General features: G+C 43.0%; 1 protein-coding gene across 11 annotated transcripts in view; it reads right to left on the reverse strand.

Moving 5' to 3' along the window:
• Positions 1-18,958, reverse strand: part of LOC134028388 (cyclic nucleotide-gated cation channel beta-3-like) — a 39,340-nt gene that overhangs the window by 12,143 nt on the left and 8,239 nt on the right. For 7 of the 11 annotated variants that reach the window (XR_009931519.1, XM_062471887.1, XM_062471883.1 and 4 more), the window contains 12 exons: positions 18,782-18,823; positions 16,261-18,054; positions 14,688-14,702; positions 13,536-13,797; positions 13,387-13,420; positions 12,708-12,752; positions 12,447-12,621; positions 12,051-12,170; positions 11,645-11,793; positions 11,307-11,519; positions 1,828-2,036; positions 1,646-1,696 (listed from right to left, as the gene is read on the reverse strand). Coding sequence is in view for 10 of the 11 variants with exons in the window: in XM_062471887.1 (XP_062327871.1) it covers positions 1,646-1,696; positions 1,828-2,036; positions 11,307-11,519; positions 11,645-11,793; positions 12,051-12,170; positions 12,447-12,621; positions 12,708-12,752; positions 13,387-13,420; positions 13,536-13,797; positions 14,688-14,702; positions 16,261-18,054; positions 18,782-18,823 (3,109 nt within the window). In the remaining variant the exon portion in view is untranslated. The remainder of the gene's footprint in view (positions 1-1,645; positions 1,697-1,827; positions 2,037-11,306; positions 11,520-11,644; positions 11,794-12,050; positions 12,171-12,446; positions 12,622-12,707; positions 12,753-13,386; positions 13,421-13,535; positions 13,798-14,687; positions 14,703-16,260; positions 18,055-18,781; positions 18,824-18,958) is intronic. The other 4 variants (XM_062471886.1, XM_062471888.1, XM_062471889.1 and 1 more) reach the window with 4 other exon arrangements.

Below are 18,958 nucleotides of genomic sequence, written 5' to 3' on the forward strand. Positions count from 1 at the left end.
GCGGAGCGGGCAGTGCGTCGGCGCGGCTTCCAATTCATTTTCAATGAAGCCGGGCGTTCCTGTTCAGAATAAAGTTACATAATGTGACGAGCCTGAATTTAAAGATTACATTAAAATAATAATGCATGGTGCAGGGTTGCCGATATTGTCAGTGTCCCTGGTGTGTTTTTATACTTTTAAATTCAGTCTTGTCACATTACGTGATTGTTCTGTGCCACTGCTAGCTCGCTAGCCCAGCCAACACACGACTGGTTGAGTGACCGGTGGCGAAACATAGTCTACTGTAATCTTGCACTCGTAAAATATTGTGTATTTATACACAAATGTTGTGTAAAAGTGGTATTTTGATTGATATTGTGAGTACATGAACCCAAGTCTGCACGAACCCAACTACAACAGTGACCTTAGAGAACTACAACTCTATATTAACTTGTCTCACACGCCCCCGTGCGTTGGTCAGGCTCAGGGACTGTGTAGTTGTCACTCACAGCAGCTGGTGTAGAGCATGTAAGTGTCTCTGGCGAGACAGGGGCTGGTATCTAGCAAGTCGTGAGGAATGCCATTTCCTACCGTCAGATAAGAGGAAAGTGCTAGGGCCAACTTGCTCTCTTATCACCAGCGGCTTGGTGTAGCATGAGTGAGCCTTTGGAACATGGAAAGGCTTCCGAACATGCACTCTGTCCCCTTCTTTGAAAGATGTAAAGTGTTCTCCACGCCGGGAGCCAATGTCACAATCTTTTAAGAATGCATCAAACTCCGAAGACAGGAATTGGGGCCCATTGTCTGATACAATGGTTCTTGGATTACCCAATCTGCTGAATACTGAAGCAAGAAAAGTGACAATGTTGGCTGTAGTAGCAGAGGACGTGAAAGCAACCTTGGGCCATTTAGTATGGTAATCAGTCAGTGTAATTGCATAACGGCAGTCCGGTGTGGAGCAGTCCGGAGCGGGCGGCGCGTCGGCGTCGGCTTCCAATTAAATGAATTAGAAGCTACGCGTTGAATGTAAGATGTTTGAGTATCAAAGAAGATGATTCGAATTGAGAAGAAGGAAGAAATAAGGAATGACGTGTCCGTGCATTGCTGCTGAACTACTAGTTAATGATTACAGTTTAGTTTAGTACAATACTACTTTATTAATACACCTGCATACATAACACCAACTTGCAACGCTCCGCTCGCCTTCCCACAATGCCCTACGCGAGCGTCAACGCCCGGTTTCATTGAAAATGAATTGGAAGCCGACGCCCCGCGCCGCCCGCTCCGCTGTAGTGGACACGCACCGTAACCCTGCGTGTCCACTACAGCGAAGCAGGCGGTATCTCATAATTATGACTTAGTATTTCATAATTTCGACTTAGTATCTCACAATTATGACTTAGTATCTCATAATTATGACTTAGTATCTCATAATTTTGACTTAGTATCTCATAATTATGACTTAGTATCTCATAATTTCGATTTAGTATCTCATAATTATGACTTAATTTGTCATCTTCTTCTTTTTTTACTGGCGGAAATGGGCTTCCATACCCCTGAATAGACTGTCCAGTCACAAACATAAACAGTGTAGCCATTGTATATACATCTCATATACATTTGAATCAATGAAATCGAGTATGAATAAATTAAATCATGACTTTACCTTAAATCTTTCAGTTGTCATGTAATTTTCTCTCATGTCCTTTTTTTCACACTTAAAGGAAAAATGGTTCCATTAGTATAGAGCTTTTGTCTTGCTAATTCACCCATGTATTCACATGGGCCTAATGGGGTGTGTGTGTGTGTATATGTGTCTGTGTGTGTGTTATTATAGTATTCTCTCACCACAATATCTCCTCCACGTACAAACTGTAATCTAGGCTGGAAGACAACAATGTCAAGAATGTAAATGAAGTCACAGGTGTAGTCTATCAGCAGCCACCAGTATATGTTCTCCGAGGTCTGGTATGGGAACGCCCAGCGGACTGGGATCAGCCACACGTTCCAGTTCCATGCCAGCATCACCAAGAACAGCCACATCACGTATATCAGGTCTACAGGGACATGAGAGAGACATGACAAACAGACTCAACCGCAAAAATACAGATGTGTTGAATTTAGTGCTGTCAAACGATAAAAATATTTAATCGCGATTAATCGCATTAATGGCATAGTTAACTCGCGATTAATTGCAATTAATCGCACATTTTTATCTATTCTAAATGTCCCTTGATTTCTTTTTGTCCAATAATTTTTTCTCATTTTAATGGTCTTATCAACATGGAAAAGTGGATCGTATTGCTTGGTGCAAATGTTTTTTTTTAAATTGAAAACAACATTGCAATTGCCTGGCTTTGACGAGGGGGCGGAGAATTTGCATCAGCTGTGTGCTTGGCCATCAAGTGGTATTTCAGACTAGACATGCTGCGATGATAGCTCAGTTCACAATGACAAAACACACAGATCACTTTGGTCTTGTCAATGGAACCATTTGGCAACTTTTTAAAAGTAAACTTTCTATTCAGAATGTTATTGGCATCCATTTCGGCGTCTCGCGCTTGCCATCCACTCAAAACGTAACGTTAGTCTACTAGTCTTTAGCCGGCTTGCAAGCCCAAACAAGTGTGTGCGGCGTGCCTGTTGTTTTGTTTCCGGTCTAGCTAGATCCGGTGTGGTGTTGTAGTTTTTCTAACGTCAGTAGTTGTTGCAACAGCATGTGAAAAAAACTTAGACTTATATATTAATAGACTTCATAATAGATTTTATGTATTATAAATAGATTTTATAATAGATTTTTCTTCCAAGATGGCGTCCCCATTCATTTCTATGAAAAGTGCTCAGTGGCGCAGTGAGGCAAGCGAGAGCGCAAAATGGACCGCGCCATCTTTCCAGACTGACTCGTCCGGTCTTGCGCAGAAGCTTGTTCCTAGCTCCGAAACTCGTGCATGCTTGCAACTATCTGTACACGTCATACTTGTGAGCTGGAGCTAAAGCATTGCAGAAAACTGTCAGAATGTGGTACAAGTCTGATCAAGAAGCAGATACATGTGAACTTTACGAAAATCAATACTATTAGTACTGTAGTATTATACGTGCAGGGCCTATACGTTGCTCTTTTTGCTTTGTGTTTTTAGTTTGAATGCTTAAGTTTTGTGTCGGATTAAAGAAACTGTAAACTTGAATATCTGGCTCCGTCATTGTTCTAGCTCGGCAAAGCAAGCTAAATTAAGCCTACATATGTTACTGTGATAAATGGAGTCTATCAGCCCAGCAAAGACAATTGGTGCTTTTGATTAAGCACTGATTGGCACACCTGGGGGTGATTGAGGAGGGTGTATATGAAGAGAGAGCGTGAGGAAGAGCGGGAGACTGTGTGTGGACCAGAAAAGAGGAGGTTGAGTGTGGCCGAGCGGGGAACGAGACACTACGGAGCGAGTCATAAACGGGGCCGGGTGACCAGCGCCAGACGCCGATGCGAGCGGGAGCCAGGGGTGCGCAACTTTTCAACTGAGGCTATCACTATTTAGCCTGGTCCTAACCAGACCCTCGTACATTTAATTTGTACAGAGGGTCTGGGATCGCTCCATTCACAAGTGTTGTGAATGGATCCAAGATGGTGCAGATGAAGGCTGCCTCAGTCGTTAGGTGCACTCTTTTTTGTCTCGTTTTGTCTGTTAATTCAGTGTTCTGCCAAGATTTCCGGGGTTCTCTAACAAGAAAAGTACTTCTAAACATCAGGACTACAACTCCTGTGTATTTATTTACCACTTTTCTGCTTCCAGCGGCAGAATTAGTGGGAATTATAGTCAAAGCCACCCTCGGCTTTGTCCTAGCAGCGAAGCGTCGTAGGAGAGGCAAACGAGCCGGTGCACTGGTGCGACTCCGTCGGCGTAGGGCACGCACAGCGTTACCGGGGATATTTCTCTCCAATGTGCGTTCACTGAGCAACAAACTGGATGAACTTCAGCTACTGGTGTGGAAAAACAGAGACTTTCATTCATCTTCCGTTTTGTGCTTTATGGAGACATGACTGAGTGAACTGATCCCAGACTCTGCGCTACAGCTAGCAGGTTTCAAACTGCTGAGAGCGGATCGTGACCCTGTGCTTTCTGACAAAACGAAAGGCGGTGGTATTTGTTTTTACATTAACAGTGGCTGGTGTGAAGATATGACAGTGATTCTGCAGCACTGTTCTCCTGATCTGGAATATTTTTTATTAACTGTAGATCTTTAAACTCGCTATGCGAGTTTGCATAATTCATTCTGGTTGGCGTCTACATGCCTCCGCGGGCTAACGTCAACGAGGCTCAACGTGTGCTCGCCAGCCAGATACTGAGTGTGGAGCATGAAAATCCGATTCCTTGGTTATTGTGCTAGGCGACTTTAACAAAGGCAATCTCACTCAAGAACTCCCCAAATACAGACAATTCATCAAATGCCCTACCAGAGAAGAAAACACCTTGGATCACTGCTACTCTACAATCAGCAAAGCGTCCCATGCAGTCCCCCGAGCAGCACTGGGTCACTCCGACCACGCCATGGTCCACCTGATTCCTGCATACAGGCAGAAGCTAAAGCGCTGTAAGCCTGCTGTGAGGACATCGAAACAGTGGACCAGTGAAGCTATGGAGGATCTGCGGGCGTGCTTGGACTGCACTGACTGGGACATGTTCACGACTGCTACCAATAGTCTGGATGAGCTCACAGAGGCTGTGACATCATACATCAGCTTCTGTGAGGACTGCTGTATACCAACACGCACCAGATTTGAAAGACAATTGGACAGTCCTGAACTACCCCTTCCCACCCAGGAGGCCTCCCACCTCCCCCCCTCTACAGTGACGACTCTCTCCATTCAGGAGGGTGAAGTTAACAGAATTTTCAAGAGGCAGAATCCCCGCAAAGCAGCTGGGCCAGACTCTGTCTCTCCAGCCACCCTCAAGCACTGCGCTGACCAGCTGTCTCCGGTGTTTACCTACATCTTTAACACCTCCCTTGAGACATGCCATGTGCCAGCCTGTCTCAAGTCCTCCACATCATCCCTGTGCCCAAAAAGCCAAGGCCAACAGGACATAATGACGACAGACCCGTCGCCCTGACCTCTGTGGTAATGAAGTCTTTCGAGCGCCTGGTGTTGGCACACCTTAAATCCATCACAAACCCTCTACTGGACCCCCTGCAGTTTGCCTACAGAGCCAACAGGTCTGTGGACGATGCAGTTAACATGGCCCTCCACTTCACCTGTAGGGTGAAGTGGAGGGCCTCTGCCTTCAATACCATCATCCCCGCCCTGCTTCAGGACAAGCTCTCCCAGCTGAACGTGCCAGATTCCACCTGCAGGTGGATCACAGACTTCCTGTCTGACAGGAAGCAGTGCGTTAAGCTGGGAACACAAGTCTCTGACTCCCGGTCCATCAGCACTGGATCACCCCAGGGCTGCGTCCTTTCTCCTCTGCTCTTCTCCCTGTACACCAACAGCTGCACCTCCAGTCATCCGTCTGTCAAACTTCTGAAGTTTGCGGACGACACCACCCTCATTGGGCTCATCTCTGGTGGAGACGAGTCCAGTGGCGGCTGGGAAGCCCCCGCAAGGTGGGGGGGCCCCCACGCCCTAAGGGCCCCGCCCTGCATATCAAAAAACAGACTAGGCCTATATAAAAAAAATATATATAAAAAAAAACAAGGAAAACACTTTGAGGGCGCTCATTGAGAGCCCCAAGTTTCAACTGCCAGGTAAAGGAATTCCGTAACGTAGGCAACGTAACAGATCTAAATAGGCTAAATAGTCTCAAAATCCCTGAAACTGGCAACAATGGCTTTTGCGTATCTTACGTGCCTTTTGGGCCATTACGCCTATTGAACGCGCACATTTAAAAAATGCTAATCATTAGGTTACGTTCTGCTAGATGACGGTAGAGACATTTACATTTTACATTTAGTCATTTAGCAGACGCTCTTATCCAGAGCGACTTACAGTAAGTACAGGGACATTCCCCCGAGGCAAGTAGGGTGAAGTGCCTTGCCCAAGGACAAGGAACTGGCAACCTTCGGATTACTAGTCCGACTCCCTCACCGCTCAGCCACCTGACTCGACCAAGGATAGCATCGCCGAAATAACACACAATCAATGGAGGAAAGGAAAACATTTATTCTTGCCAATAAGTAGGCTAAGCAAATATATATTATTGTTGGTTGCTGGTGAAGACGTGCTGCTGCTAGCTACAGAGACATGAGTAAAAGAAAATATGAACGCAGTGCTCAAAAGCGCAGCAATAAACTTGTCTGAACAAACTCGAGCAAAACACCCGAAGATTACACACTTATTTAGACCAGCCAGAGAGGAATATTATCAACATCTCCAGACGAAACACTACCGCAGCCACAGGTAGCTAGCAGCAGCACGTCTTCACCAGCAACCAACAATAAATATACTTGCTTAGCCTACTTATTGGCAAGAATAAATGTTTTCCTTTCCTCCATTGATTGTGTGTTATTTCGGCGATGCTATCCTTGGTGCTGAACTATCAGAAGGCTAGTGCTTTGGTTTTGAACAATGACAAATGTGTGGCGGCCTGCGGAAACCCTTCACATCGTGAACATTTGGGTATTTCTGGGTATTATACATATTTGGAAACTACAAACTATCCTGAATACAAATCTGTTTAAATCACTCAGATATCTTTATCACAACTTAAGTTACATAATTTTAAAGTTGACCTGTGTCAATAAAGTGATAAGCGAGAAAATTGCATTCCACTCCGTTTCATTCTAATTCTGTGGCTGTCACGACTCAACACACAGCTTGCCCTCCAGGACAGCAGAGGGCACTAAGGAGTCAGAGCAAGGCCGGCTCAGCCGTGAGGAAGTGAACGGCCATGGTTAAAAGGAACCCTGAATTGTTTGTCAGTGCTCATTCATGGTTTGTGTGCTACGGGCGTTACCTCACTTGGAAACTTTTTACGGAAACTTTACCTGTGCTGGACCCTGCTTGACCCGACTGTGGATTTTGGATCACGATTTGGACTGTTCACTTGGACTCTCTTTTGTTTCACGGTATTGAACCCCGCTTGTCTCTGACCTCTCCTTTGTCTTGCCCTACCTGGAAACTTCGATTGTGCTGGCTGCTCTGTGTACCTTGACCCTGGACTGTGCCTTGACCTTGATTGTGGATTACCCTTGAACCAACCGTGTTGATTGACTTTAAGTTAGCCTTTGCCTCAATTATTATTTGACCCAGTGTGTGGTCATGACTGACTACTTTACGTGATTGAAGTAAATCAGAACCATTAAAAACTCTAAACTGCATCTGCGACTGTGCTCTTCATTCCAACCTGACAGTGGCGAATATGGAAAGGAAATCCTTTTGTTCGTAATCACGTTGTGAATGTAAATGTCAGTTTAAGTATAGGCTACATTAATAACTTCTCAGCAAGTTATTTTTTAAGTTTAACAGCCTGTCTTCATTGATCAGTTGTTTGGGGCTGCTGCAGCACTCAAAAGAGCAAGCAAACTGAGCAGTTGATTTGAAATGGCTTGGAAATCTTGCTAGCTGACATGTCCAAAAAACGTTGAAATTAACAGTTTTTCAGAAGCTATACTTTTTGTACATTACAATGAAGTTTAGGGTGTTAACTATAGAAAACATCAAAAATCTCAATTTTGACAGAAAACAATTTTCGATCTTTTATGGCTTATAGCCAACAATGAGCGGCCGTGACATCCGACAGGTTTCCGCAGGACGCAACACAAATAGGCTGCTATTGTGCTTTTGTTATTTTTAAAAATTTGTATTTCTCTCACATTGGTGAATATAGGCTATATTTAAAGGTAGACAGCAATGTATAAGATGGGATGGAGATACATTTTGAGTGGATTTAGGGGAGGGGCCTCGAGCTCCGACTTTGCGGGGGGCCTCTGCAAAGTCCTGGCCGCCACTGGACGAGTCTCATTATAGGTGGGAAGCGGCCGACCTGGTGCAGCCAGAACAACCTAGAGCTCAATGCTCTTAACACTTGTGTTATCTTCGGGTCATTCTGACCCATCAGCCGTGTGACCCACCGTCGTATTGCGACAAATTTACCTCATACAAAAACAAAGTGAAGCATTTTCTTTTAACCGTTGGGCTGTCTCAGACCCCCCACATTGCAAAGGTTAAAAGAAAATTATTTTTATTAGTTTTTGTATTGGGTAAAACTGGGTAAACACAATGATGGTTCGTTATGAACCTTTGGGTCATGTGACCCGAAGGCAGCACAAGGGTTAAGACAGTGGAGACGGTTGTGGACTTCAGGAAGAATACAGCCCCACTTACCCCCATCACCCTGTGTGACTCCCTGGGCACTATCCTCTCCCAGGACCTGAAGTGGGAACTGAACATCAGCTCCCTCACCAAGAAAGCACAACAGAGGATGTACTTCCTACGGCAGCTGAAGAAATTCAACCTGCCAAAGACAATGATGGTGCACTTCTACACAGCCATCATTGAGTCCATCCTCACCTCCCCCATCACCATCTGGTACGCTGCTGCCACTGCCAAGGACAAGAGCAGGCTGCAGCGTATCATCCGCACTGCTGAGAAGGTGATTGGCTGCAATCTGCCTGCCCTCGAGGACCTGCACACCTCGAGGACCCTGAGGCGAGCGAGGAAGATTGTGGCCGACTCCTCCCACCCTGGTCAATCCCTGTTTCAGTCACTCCCCTCTGGCAGAAGGCTGCGGTCCATCAGGACCAATACCACATGCCACAAAAACAGTTTCTTCCCTTCCGCTGTTGGTCTCTTCAACAAGGCCAAGGGTTCACACTGACTTCACGACTCAATGCCCTTAAAACACACTGCTTTTTGCACTGCACAATGCAATCTTGTACCATTTGTATTTTCTGTAATATTTGTATTTTTATATTGTCAATTACTGCAACTTATATTTTATTTTATATTTTATTGTATAGTTTATTTTAATCTAATTCCACTTAGTATTGCTAGTTATGTACCCTTAGTATATTTAGTCCTCATATTTACATTTTAGATTCCTATATGTTTAATGTTTGCACCTTCCTGCCAAAGCAAATTCCTTGTCTGTGCAAACTTTCATGGCAAATAAAACCCATTCTGATTCCGGGTTAACTTCCTTGAAGGCGGGTACTCTGAAGTTTAAAACGATTGGATCTGCCCAGAGCCACTGTGATCTGCCATAACCAATTGCTAGCGTTCGTCTTAGCCAACTCCTTCACCACCACTGCAGAGCCATAGAAAAAGATGGCTCTGGGCCTACCACATTCTGACAGTTTTCTGCAATGCCTTAGCTCCAGCTCACAAGCTCACGACTGGTTGTCGCAAAGTATGACGTGTACAGCTAGTTGCAAGCATGCACGAGTTTCGGAGCTAGGAACAAGCTTTTGCGCCACTGAGCACTTCTCATAGAAATGAATGAGGATGCCATCTTGGAAGAAGAATCTAGCTGTGTCTATTAATATATAAGTCTATGCCTAATACAGAAGCAAAATCAAAATTGAGCGGAAGTACGTAGGAGGGTAGAGCCAGGCTAATCACTATTCCCTCTTGCAGGGGAAATCAGAAGACAACCGTTTCATTCTACACTTCACTTTTAGTATTTAGAATTGTAAATGAGCAGCAACAAATGTATGCTTTTAAATCTATGCAATCTTCATTAATAATAAGTACGCATTTTTATATTAAATATTCAATTACAGTTAATAAACTGACCCATTTGCAACCGACGCAAACAAGCACACCCTAAAATTTACCGAGAAATTGTACCCTCTCTAGTTATTATTTATTTTCCCACCCCTAAGGATCACTCAATATTTGGACTACATAGACAACCTCAGTGTCAAAAGGTTTGTCTTGGTAGCGATTGCGTTGCTTGTATTTTTATTTACGTTCCGTTGCATGGTTTAAGTTGAATTTGTTGATTACGTTTTTGTGGCGAAAAGTGAAGCTAACGGTGGCTAACTTGCTAGCCACAGTCACTGACGTCACTGACGTCTAACTAATGTTCTGCTACAGGTAGTCGCGTGTTTTCGTGACGTCGTGACTACCTGTAGCAGAACATTAGTTTAGCAGCTCCTTAACTTCTGGGAGATAGCTAGGCTAACTATAGCTTTACTGCAAGGCAGCTGCAGAAACGCCACAAGCAAAGAGGCCAAGGTGATAACTATTTACTAATTTAACTTTGTGATATGAAACACAATTATGAAGTGTAATGTACAATATAAGCTGATATTATTAAGGAAGTACATCTACTTGTCCTACTTGTACTCAGAAACAGAAGTCTACTATTTCACTGAAGCATTAGCATCATGACATTCGCCTCTTTTGCCCGGGCAACACATACTACAGCGGTCTATGATGCATCTGTTTACAATCGTTAAAATAAACATTCCTCACGAAAAAAAAATTGTTGTAGGATTTATTATGACATTACAAGTTAACGATTTTCTGGTGAAATTATCATTACCTGTGGTTTCAAACCAATGTAGCTCACTGAAACGCTGTACGCAAGACACACTAGAAAGCTCCACAGCTGTTTAGGAAGCCAAACGGTGACAGAACATGTTCGGCACTCCCCTTACTTAAATCAAAAGTCTTTCAATGGGTGAAACTATCTGACTACTAACCTGAACTTCATTGCCACAACCTAAACTTTGTCAATCTGTTCATGAAAAAACGTAATTTCAGCCTAAACCGGAACGTTCAATCGAATTCAAGCAACTCAATCGCTACAGTACCAAGACGAACACAGCAGTAGTCTAGTAGTAGCTGTACAATTTACCGGGGTCAGCTTCTCCACACAGGGCTATATCGCATTTTGCGTTGTTACTAACAATGATCGCTACCAGTGAGCTTTTTTTGAATGAGCGATTTCCCCCCCAAGCTTATTTAAGTGTTTGGAGGCATATTTTCAGTTAGCAAATGTATTAGTTTTGATTCAACTAGTCTACGAGGCTGCTATATAGCCAATCACCATTCCCTCTTGCAGAGATAACTGTTCGTTCTACACTTTACTCTTAGTATTTTGAGTTGTAAATGAGCAGCAACAAATGTATGCTTTTAAATCTATGTAATCTTTATAAATAATAAATATGCATTTTTATATAAAATATACAGAAATACCAGTTGTAAAAATGTCAGTAAAAAACGGACCCCTCTGCAACCTCTGCTTGCTTGCGTCGGTTGCAAAGGGATCCGTTATTTAAAAAAAAATCAATTCACCCAGAAATTGTACCCTCTCTAGTTTTATTATTCTTGTTATTATTATTATTTGATTTGGTAATATAGATGAGTTTGGGTGCAGTTGATAACTGACCAGTATAGGGATCAATGCTGGAGGGGAAGCGATAGTCCACTATCATGCGGAGCCAGCCAGGGAGAGAGGGCATATTGGGCAGTTTGTGGATTTTAATGGGGTATCCAAAGAAGTCATAGAACTGCTCCTCCTTCTCTTCCTTTTCCTCCACTGGGGCATCCTTCTCCTCCTTAGGTGGTGGGGGAGGGGGAGGAGGGGGGGCCTTGGCTGGAGCTGTGGCAGATGGAGGAGACATTTTCAAATAAGTGCATAGTGACAGACACATGCTAAATATGCATCACAGGTAAAAGGATCTTAAGTTTTAAGTCATGCGTAGAGGTCAGGTTGATGTTACTTACAGGCTGTCGGACTTTCGTCATCTGACTCATCCGGGTCAACAAGCCTGTCCTTTTGCCGTTCAGTTCTTTCTTTGAACAGCTTGAGCAGCTCAGCAAGTCTCTCATGGACCACAGCACTGGTATAACTGGCTGCAGACCCTGGGCGTAGCCTGCGGTGGCAGATGTTTAGTGGTGGGGGTTCATCAGTTTTGCCATCATTTCCATGCCATCAATCTCTATGCCTTTGTGTGTGTGTGGTCTTGTTTAACTACCCTTGTGCGGAAGTTGTTAGGGTTAAGGTTGGAGTTAGGTTTATTGTTATGGGCTAGGGGTCAGGGGTTAGGGATAGCAAGATTTTGAATGGGAGTGAATTGTTGATCCTCACTAGGATAGTAAAACAAACCTGTGTGTGTGTGTGTTCACTTACTCTTCTTCTGCCGTCAGTAGGTTGGGCAGGCCGGCCGGGGCCTTAACACTGTCCTTCATCTCATCGTTCTCACCAGCGGCACCTGCCTCTTCTGGGTGGAGTTTAAGTGTGGGCGAGGCACTAAAGGGCAGAGATAAGGAAGTAGGATGAGATGGTGAGGGGAACTGAACAGGGAAAATTAAAGAAAATTTAGATTTTACTGAACAGGCTCATTACAAAACAAAAGGCAAATTATGTCAGTTCTGAAGAGGAAAGTAAAATTACTGAAATAAAATACAGAGACATTAGAGTATACAGTATCATGAATTCATAGTCATTAATAACGAAGCACGTGTGCTGTCAGCTGAACTGTGTGGATAAGTCAAGCTGTTCAGACAGTAAAGTGAGGAGCCTTACCTGTGCTTTAAAAGGGTGACAGGAGGCACAGTCAGGGTTTTGGGCTGGGGATCCTGAGGTGTGATGATCTGGGGGATGTGTAGGCTCTTTCCCACCCTAACCTCTTTGTCTACATCCACTTTCACAGCTGGAGAAACAGTGTTCCCATTTCCATTGCTTGTCCTGTGGCCTCCCTCTGAGGAACACATAGGAATATTCTGGAGATAAACTCTAGAACTTTCTGCAATGACTGTTAAATGTAAACACAGCACAGCAGTTTACCTGAGCAGTGGTCAGATAGCTGTAGCTCTTTATGATGCAGCAGGACTGTGGTGGAGAGCATGATAATAGAGGTATGGTGTGAAGGTAATTGGGTCAGAGGATGGGGTTTGGGGTCAGGGTTCAAGGCTGGTGGGGAGGTGGAGGGAGAGGGCAGGGTGGAGAGGGTAGGGTGTCCCAGTGACAGAGCAGGGGTTGGTTGGCACTGACTGTTGCTCTGCTACAGTGATTGTAAACTCCAAGTCTAGGGCTATGGGTTGGGGTTAGGAAGGGGAGGGCTTCAGCTCAAGCATTGGGCTGTTGGGATATTGGATTAAGACTATTAAGGTGGTTGAGGATGTTACGGTAGCTGTTTCGCGCCTGCTTGGGAAAATCAGATATCTCCTGGACAAAGAGAGCAAGCTCCTCAGGTAGAGAGGGCATGGAAAACTTAGGGGGCGTGAGGTTGTTGTCACGCAGTAGCTGGCTGAAGCTGTCGAGGCACTGAGAGGCATGGGGGATTCGCAGGAGCAGGCTCTTTATTGGAGAACAGGTTGAGGGCACTGAACAGAGACATAGCCAGATAATCAATCAGATCAATGCAATCAAGCAAAGCAGGAAATCATATATGGGAAAAAGTCTAATAAACATTCTATCTCTTACACTCAACAGTTTATTGGGTTATTAACAGGCTACAACTCACCTTCACATCCTCCTTCCTCTGCTGGTTCCTCTTCCTAAATGCAAATGTTTTGAAATCAACTTTCACCTTCAATCTGGTCAGAGCTGTCTTTACAAATACCTCATCCATCCATCAACCTGTGATAGTTCATAATATGGTTTAACCCCTACCTGAGCAGTTGGTGGAGCTTCTGGATCTTCTGTCTGTGGCTGACTGGTCACTGCCGGAGCAGGCTGCACCTCTGTTGCTGGGGAAGATACTTTTTTGGGCGGTTCTTGGGCAGGCTCTGGTTCAGGAGAGTCCTGCCTTGGGGGAGATTTAGGGCTGCTTTGGTCTGGCAGGGGGCTTTCTTCATCTGACTGGGAGTCAGCCACCAGTTGAGCCCGGGTAGGGCAGGGTAACCCCCCAGCTGGACACACATCCACCAGGCACCTGGGAAGGAGGAGGGGATGGTGGTGGAATGGGGAACGTCAGCGGAACACTTGCCCTCCACAAATGAGAGCGGCCAATGTACACCTCAGAGATGGACAGATATACGATTCTGCATCAAGGTAATGTTTGTGCTTAAAATACACGTGCAAACAATTTAAAATAAAGCTGTAAAACTACGCATCAGAGAAGTTCTAAGAATAAAAGTATAACTATATACTCAAATATATAATGTACCACATCAGTTGACTCATTACTGAAAACACAATGAAGCAACACAAGGAAACGTGAAAATGTCAAGAGTAAAAGAAGAAAAGACAGCAATTACACATCTCAACATCTCAGCAAACGACGGACAATTAGACATATAAATACCAGAAGCAGCTGAAGTCAATTCACTCAACTCTTCATAAAATCTATGTGGATTAGTACCATGGTACTAATGGTTTCCCTCAGACTTAAACTGCATGATATTCCCCAATGCATAACAAGCATATTTAACGGGAAAACAACTAGATATAATACCTCACGTGACAAAATGAGAATCAGAGAAGTTTCTCATTCCTACTGATTTTATTGTTCTGAGGGATAGGGCCAGAGCTCTGTATCTGATGTGTCACTCCTAAAAATATCAAACCCTAGAGAGGAATAGTCAAGACACATTTAATAGGAAGGTCAGATTGGTGCACATGGAAGGATCTTTGGGATGAGGTTGCCATAGAAACATAGGATTATAGAGACAACCTTTGTCTGTCAAGGGGGTGAGGATGCCGAGAGGAAGTGAGTACTTTGGTTATGACTTGTATTTCTCTCTGTTAAACTTTGGTCAAGCGTTTGCATGGGTTATTACACAAGAAATCAGATTAAATGTGCCAATTTAAATTACCACATACCTTTTGAGGTCTGCTCTGATTCATTGAATTATAGGAGGGATAAAATGAAAGAGATTAGTCATTTGTATCAGCTAGGAACATGGGAAGGTCGATGGAATTTGAGTTTTAATAGTTACTTTGAAACTTACTAGTGAGTCATGGTTTCCACAAAGCGCATGCAGAAGCCCAAAGCGCTTGCAGTGGACATCAGACCATTTAGCCACATAACGGGCACATTAAGAAAAAAAAATGCATAAAGCGATATGGAGTCAAAGCGCAACATCATAGATATTTGATGCTGGGATCAAACCTCCTTGTGAAATTCACAGCACAGTAAGACATGTGCCACCCATACAAAATGAAATTACCCATTGCTATTTAACAAACAAGATCCAAAAGAATTTTTTAGGCTATTGAAACAGACAACCTTGGCTTGAGGCTAAATTTGTAACAATTAGAGCAGTGTGCTGGAACCAGCACAAGAACCAGCAAAAAGCAGAATCTATCTATGGAACATGAGTATGAGAGCGCTTCCCAAATGCAGATATAACCCTCTATCCAATATAGATTGGTCTTACTTGGTTATCTTAATCGCCACAGGACCAGTAATGTCCTCAACATTGTTCCCCTTAAGTTATTACATTTACATTACATTTATTCATTTAGCAGATGCTTTTATCCAAAGCGACTTCCAAGAGAGCTTTACAAAAAGCTTTACAACTTTACAAGTTTTTACAAGAGCTTTACAAGAGCTTTACAACTTAGTGACTACTTTCTCCTCTGTCCCACACTTTTCATCGACAGTACTGTGGTTGGATATTACATTTTCCTCAGCTACTTTACTTTTCGTTAGATTTCCTTTGAACTCTTATTTTCTGCTCTCTTGTTGCTCCTGCTGTGTAACCTGGACAGTGTGTAATGGGGGGCCAAACATAGCTTCCAAAAAAGAGCTCACTACGCTCAATTGCAGCCTTGACAGCACTGTGACAGCAGGTGCAGTCAATGTAATTTGTTAAAGGCAAAGATTCAACAGGATCTGAAGAACCGACTAACTGATTAAGATTGCTTGTGATGCCGTCACCAGTATTTGTCAAGTAGGTTACATGCACTGATGCACTGTTAGCCCCCCCCCCCCCCACACACACACACACACACAGTCTCTAAGGTGACAAAATTGTATAGTGTAAAGTATACTTAATAACTGTCAATAGTGTTAATGTGGTTATAACTATACAGGTGGTCCAGATTATGACCTCAGAACATTCTATACAGATTAAGCAGTGCAAAGCAAGGTGTCTGCAGTGGCTGTCTCACCCAGAGGTAGTCAGTAGCATATGGCTTTAAATAGCAACTTCTCAGCACAAGCCTGTGCATAGGAAGTGCGTCACCCATACAACTTATCCACATTTCAATGCTGATGTTTAAATTTATAAACTCAACAGCTGAGCTATGTGTAATAACCATAGAAACAGATAAATGTATCTGATAGAAAGTCCTATGCCTGAGGATTGGTCTGTATGGGTGTGCTCTACCTCGCTATATAACCATACTAAAGATTTAGGAGCTCTACCTATCTGCTAAAGATTCAGCTTACTCAGTTAGCTTATTCTCTCCAGGGCTGGTATGGTCCTCAATCACACAAGTCTCCCCAGAATTCTTATGCTCTTCAGTGAGAACTTTGTCCTCAATGTTCTCCGCATTGTCTTCATTGCTCATAGTTTGGTCCTGTTCAACTGCAGCCATTCCTGTTCTCTGACTCTCTGAAGGTCTCCCATTCACTCTTCTGTTTACTTTCACCTCCGATATTTTACTCCATTCCATTTCAATATTATCCTGAATTGGGTATTGTTTGATGTTTTCTACATTGCTTTCCATTGAAAATGTTTTCTCCTGTTTAGTTGTGCCCTCTTCACTGTTGTTTATGATTATGTCCTCAGGTACTGGACTTTTGTCTTTTATCCGTGCCAAAACAATCACATTTTTTGTAAACACAGCCTTCTCTGCATCTTGTTGGTTTTCCTGGACTATGTTCTCCTGTGCAGTAATGTTCTCCTGAGTTTGACATCCCTTAATTAAAGCAGCCTTCTCTTTTATCTTATCCTGATCAGTTGCCTTACATTCTTCACTTATTTCCTCTGCAGATACCATTTTGTCATAATCTTTGGTCTTATTAGATAACTTCTTGGCCTGTATTGCTGAATATTCCTCAATATTTTTGCTAACTGTTGTCAACTCCAATATCTTACTTCGCTCAATACTTTTATTCTCCTGCTGTAAGATACTGTCTTCAATGCTCTGACTCTCCTCACTAAATATCATCTTGGTTATTTTATTGTCCTCAATACTTTTGTTTTCTTCTGTTTCTTTATTTATTGTGCTTTTCCTTTCCTCAATTACACTGAGGTCTTGTACGTTTGTATTCTCCACTGTTTTGATTTCTCCAATTGCAGTAACCTCCTGTATTATTTGCACTTCTGAGCTTCTCGTCTGCTCAGATATCTGAGATGTCCAGTCTTCTTTGTCTACAATGGTAGTTCTTGTACTGTCTTTGTTACTCATAAAACTGTTTTCCTCATCCATTTTTAGTTTATTCTCAGTCTTTATCTCATTGTCAACCTCAGATATCTTACTGGCAAAAACGACAATCTCTGTTTTGTTATTCGCCTTTATATTTTTCTCTTCAATAATGTTTTTATCTTGGTAGGAAACATTTTTGTCTTCCTTCATGAAGCTTTCTTTAGAAATGTTTTCATGTATTTCTTTAATTCCTTCTGTGTTTTCTATACCCTTGATAATCAAAATGTCCTCTGTTGTTTTACTTTTCTCTGGATTTATTTTAATTACTGTTACTTGTTTTTCCTCAGTTGCTTCATTATCTTCTGCACTCTCACAGTCCTCCATCAGTGTAACTTCCTCTGGTATCTGAACATTCTCAGGTCTCTCACTGTCCTGTGCGGTCATACTGACTTCATTGTTAGGTATTTCCTCAATGACAGTAACATCTGTTATTTTGACATCCATGTCCACTTTAACCTGTTCTATAATTTTAGTCTTTTCAGAAATATGACCCTCTGTCACTTCTTTTCTTTGTTGGGCGGCATTATTTTTGTTGTGATCTATATTACATTCATTCAATGTCATGATGTTGTCTCTTGCTTTGCTGTTCTGCTTCTCTTCAGTAGTCATGACTTCCTCAATAACAGTAATATCCTCTGTAATCTCATTTTCTTTAGAACTCCTATTTTCCTGTGCAGTAGGAATATATATGCTGTTGTTAATCTCCTCCACTATAGTAACCTCCACTACTTTAGTCTTAGCAGGAGTTTTAATTTCCTCAGGACTTTTATTCTCTGCGCTCTCGTCGCTCTCCTCCCGGAGCATCTGCAACCTGGACGGTGTGCAGGAGGGGACAAACAGATCTTCAGACAGTCTCAGGCAGTCACAGATTAGGTTTAGATTGGGTAACATAGGGTTGACAGTGAGGGGGTCTTGAGAGTGCAGCATAGGGTAACAGAAGTTTACTGATTCCCTTTGTTAAACAATACTGATAATTATCAAAGAATATCTCTAGGTTGTAAACATATTCTAATGGTTAAGTATTAGAACAGAGGAGACAGCTTCAGAACTTTAGCAGTTCATCGATATAACTTTAGCATTTTATATATATGCAGAATGCAGTTAAGTAGGAGTAGGGTTGTGATGGTAGGGGTGGTCACTTTTAGATTACCAGACATTAAAGGAAAGTCTCAGCTGTGTGACGGTACTGAGAAAAAAGAGGGATGACAATCGCCAAGTACTGTTGTATAAATGAATAAGCTTCACAAACTCCTGTCAGTTCCTGACCGCATTCCTCCCTTTTTCATGTCTGTATCTCTGGTGGTTGAATGCCCCATTTTTTTAGTATGACGTCAACTTGCTGAGTCTCCCTTTACTGCTCCAGATGGAAATTGCTCATAACCACAGATCTGGAATCAGGTGACCCTTACTCCATGACCTTCAGTCATTGTGAAGTATCATCTGATCCTGTATCAGTGATCATGGACAACCTCTACCCACTCTGAGAGTAGGAGGCGGCAGGATGATGCGAGAAAGCAGGAAGAGGGGGTGGGACTTACTCTGGGTCTTCCTCGTTCTCTTCCTCCTGGATATTGTGCAATCTTTGCAAAACAGACAGGGTAATTATAACGTCTCCATAGTGATTACATGTCCTGGGTGTGTATATGTGTGTGAGTTTGTGTGATTGTTTATGTGCGTGTATTTGTGTATGAATTGATGTACCATAGCACTAAGTG

The sequence above is a fragment of the Osmerus eperlanus genome, chromosome 10 (assembly GCF_963692335.1).
Source record: "Osmerus eperlanus chromosome 10, fOsmEpe2.1, whole genome shotgun sequence".
NCBI classification, from domain to species: domain Eukaryota; kingdom Metazoa; phylum Chordata; class Actinopteri; order Osmeriformes; family Osmeridae; genus Osmerus; species Osmerus eperlanus.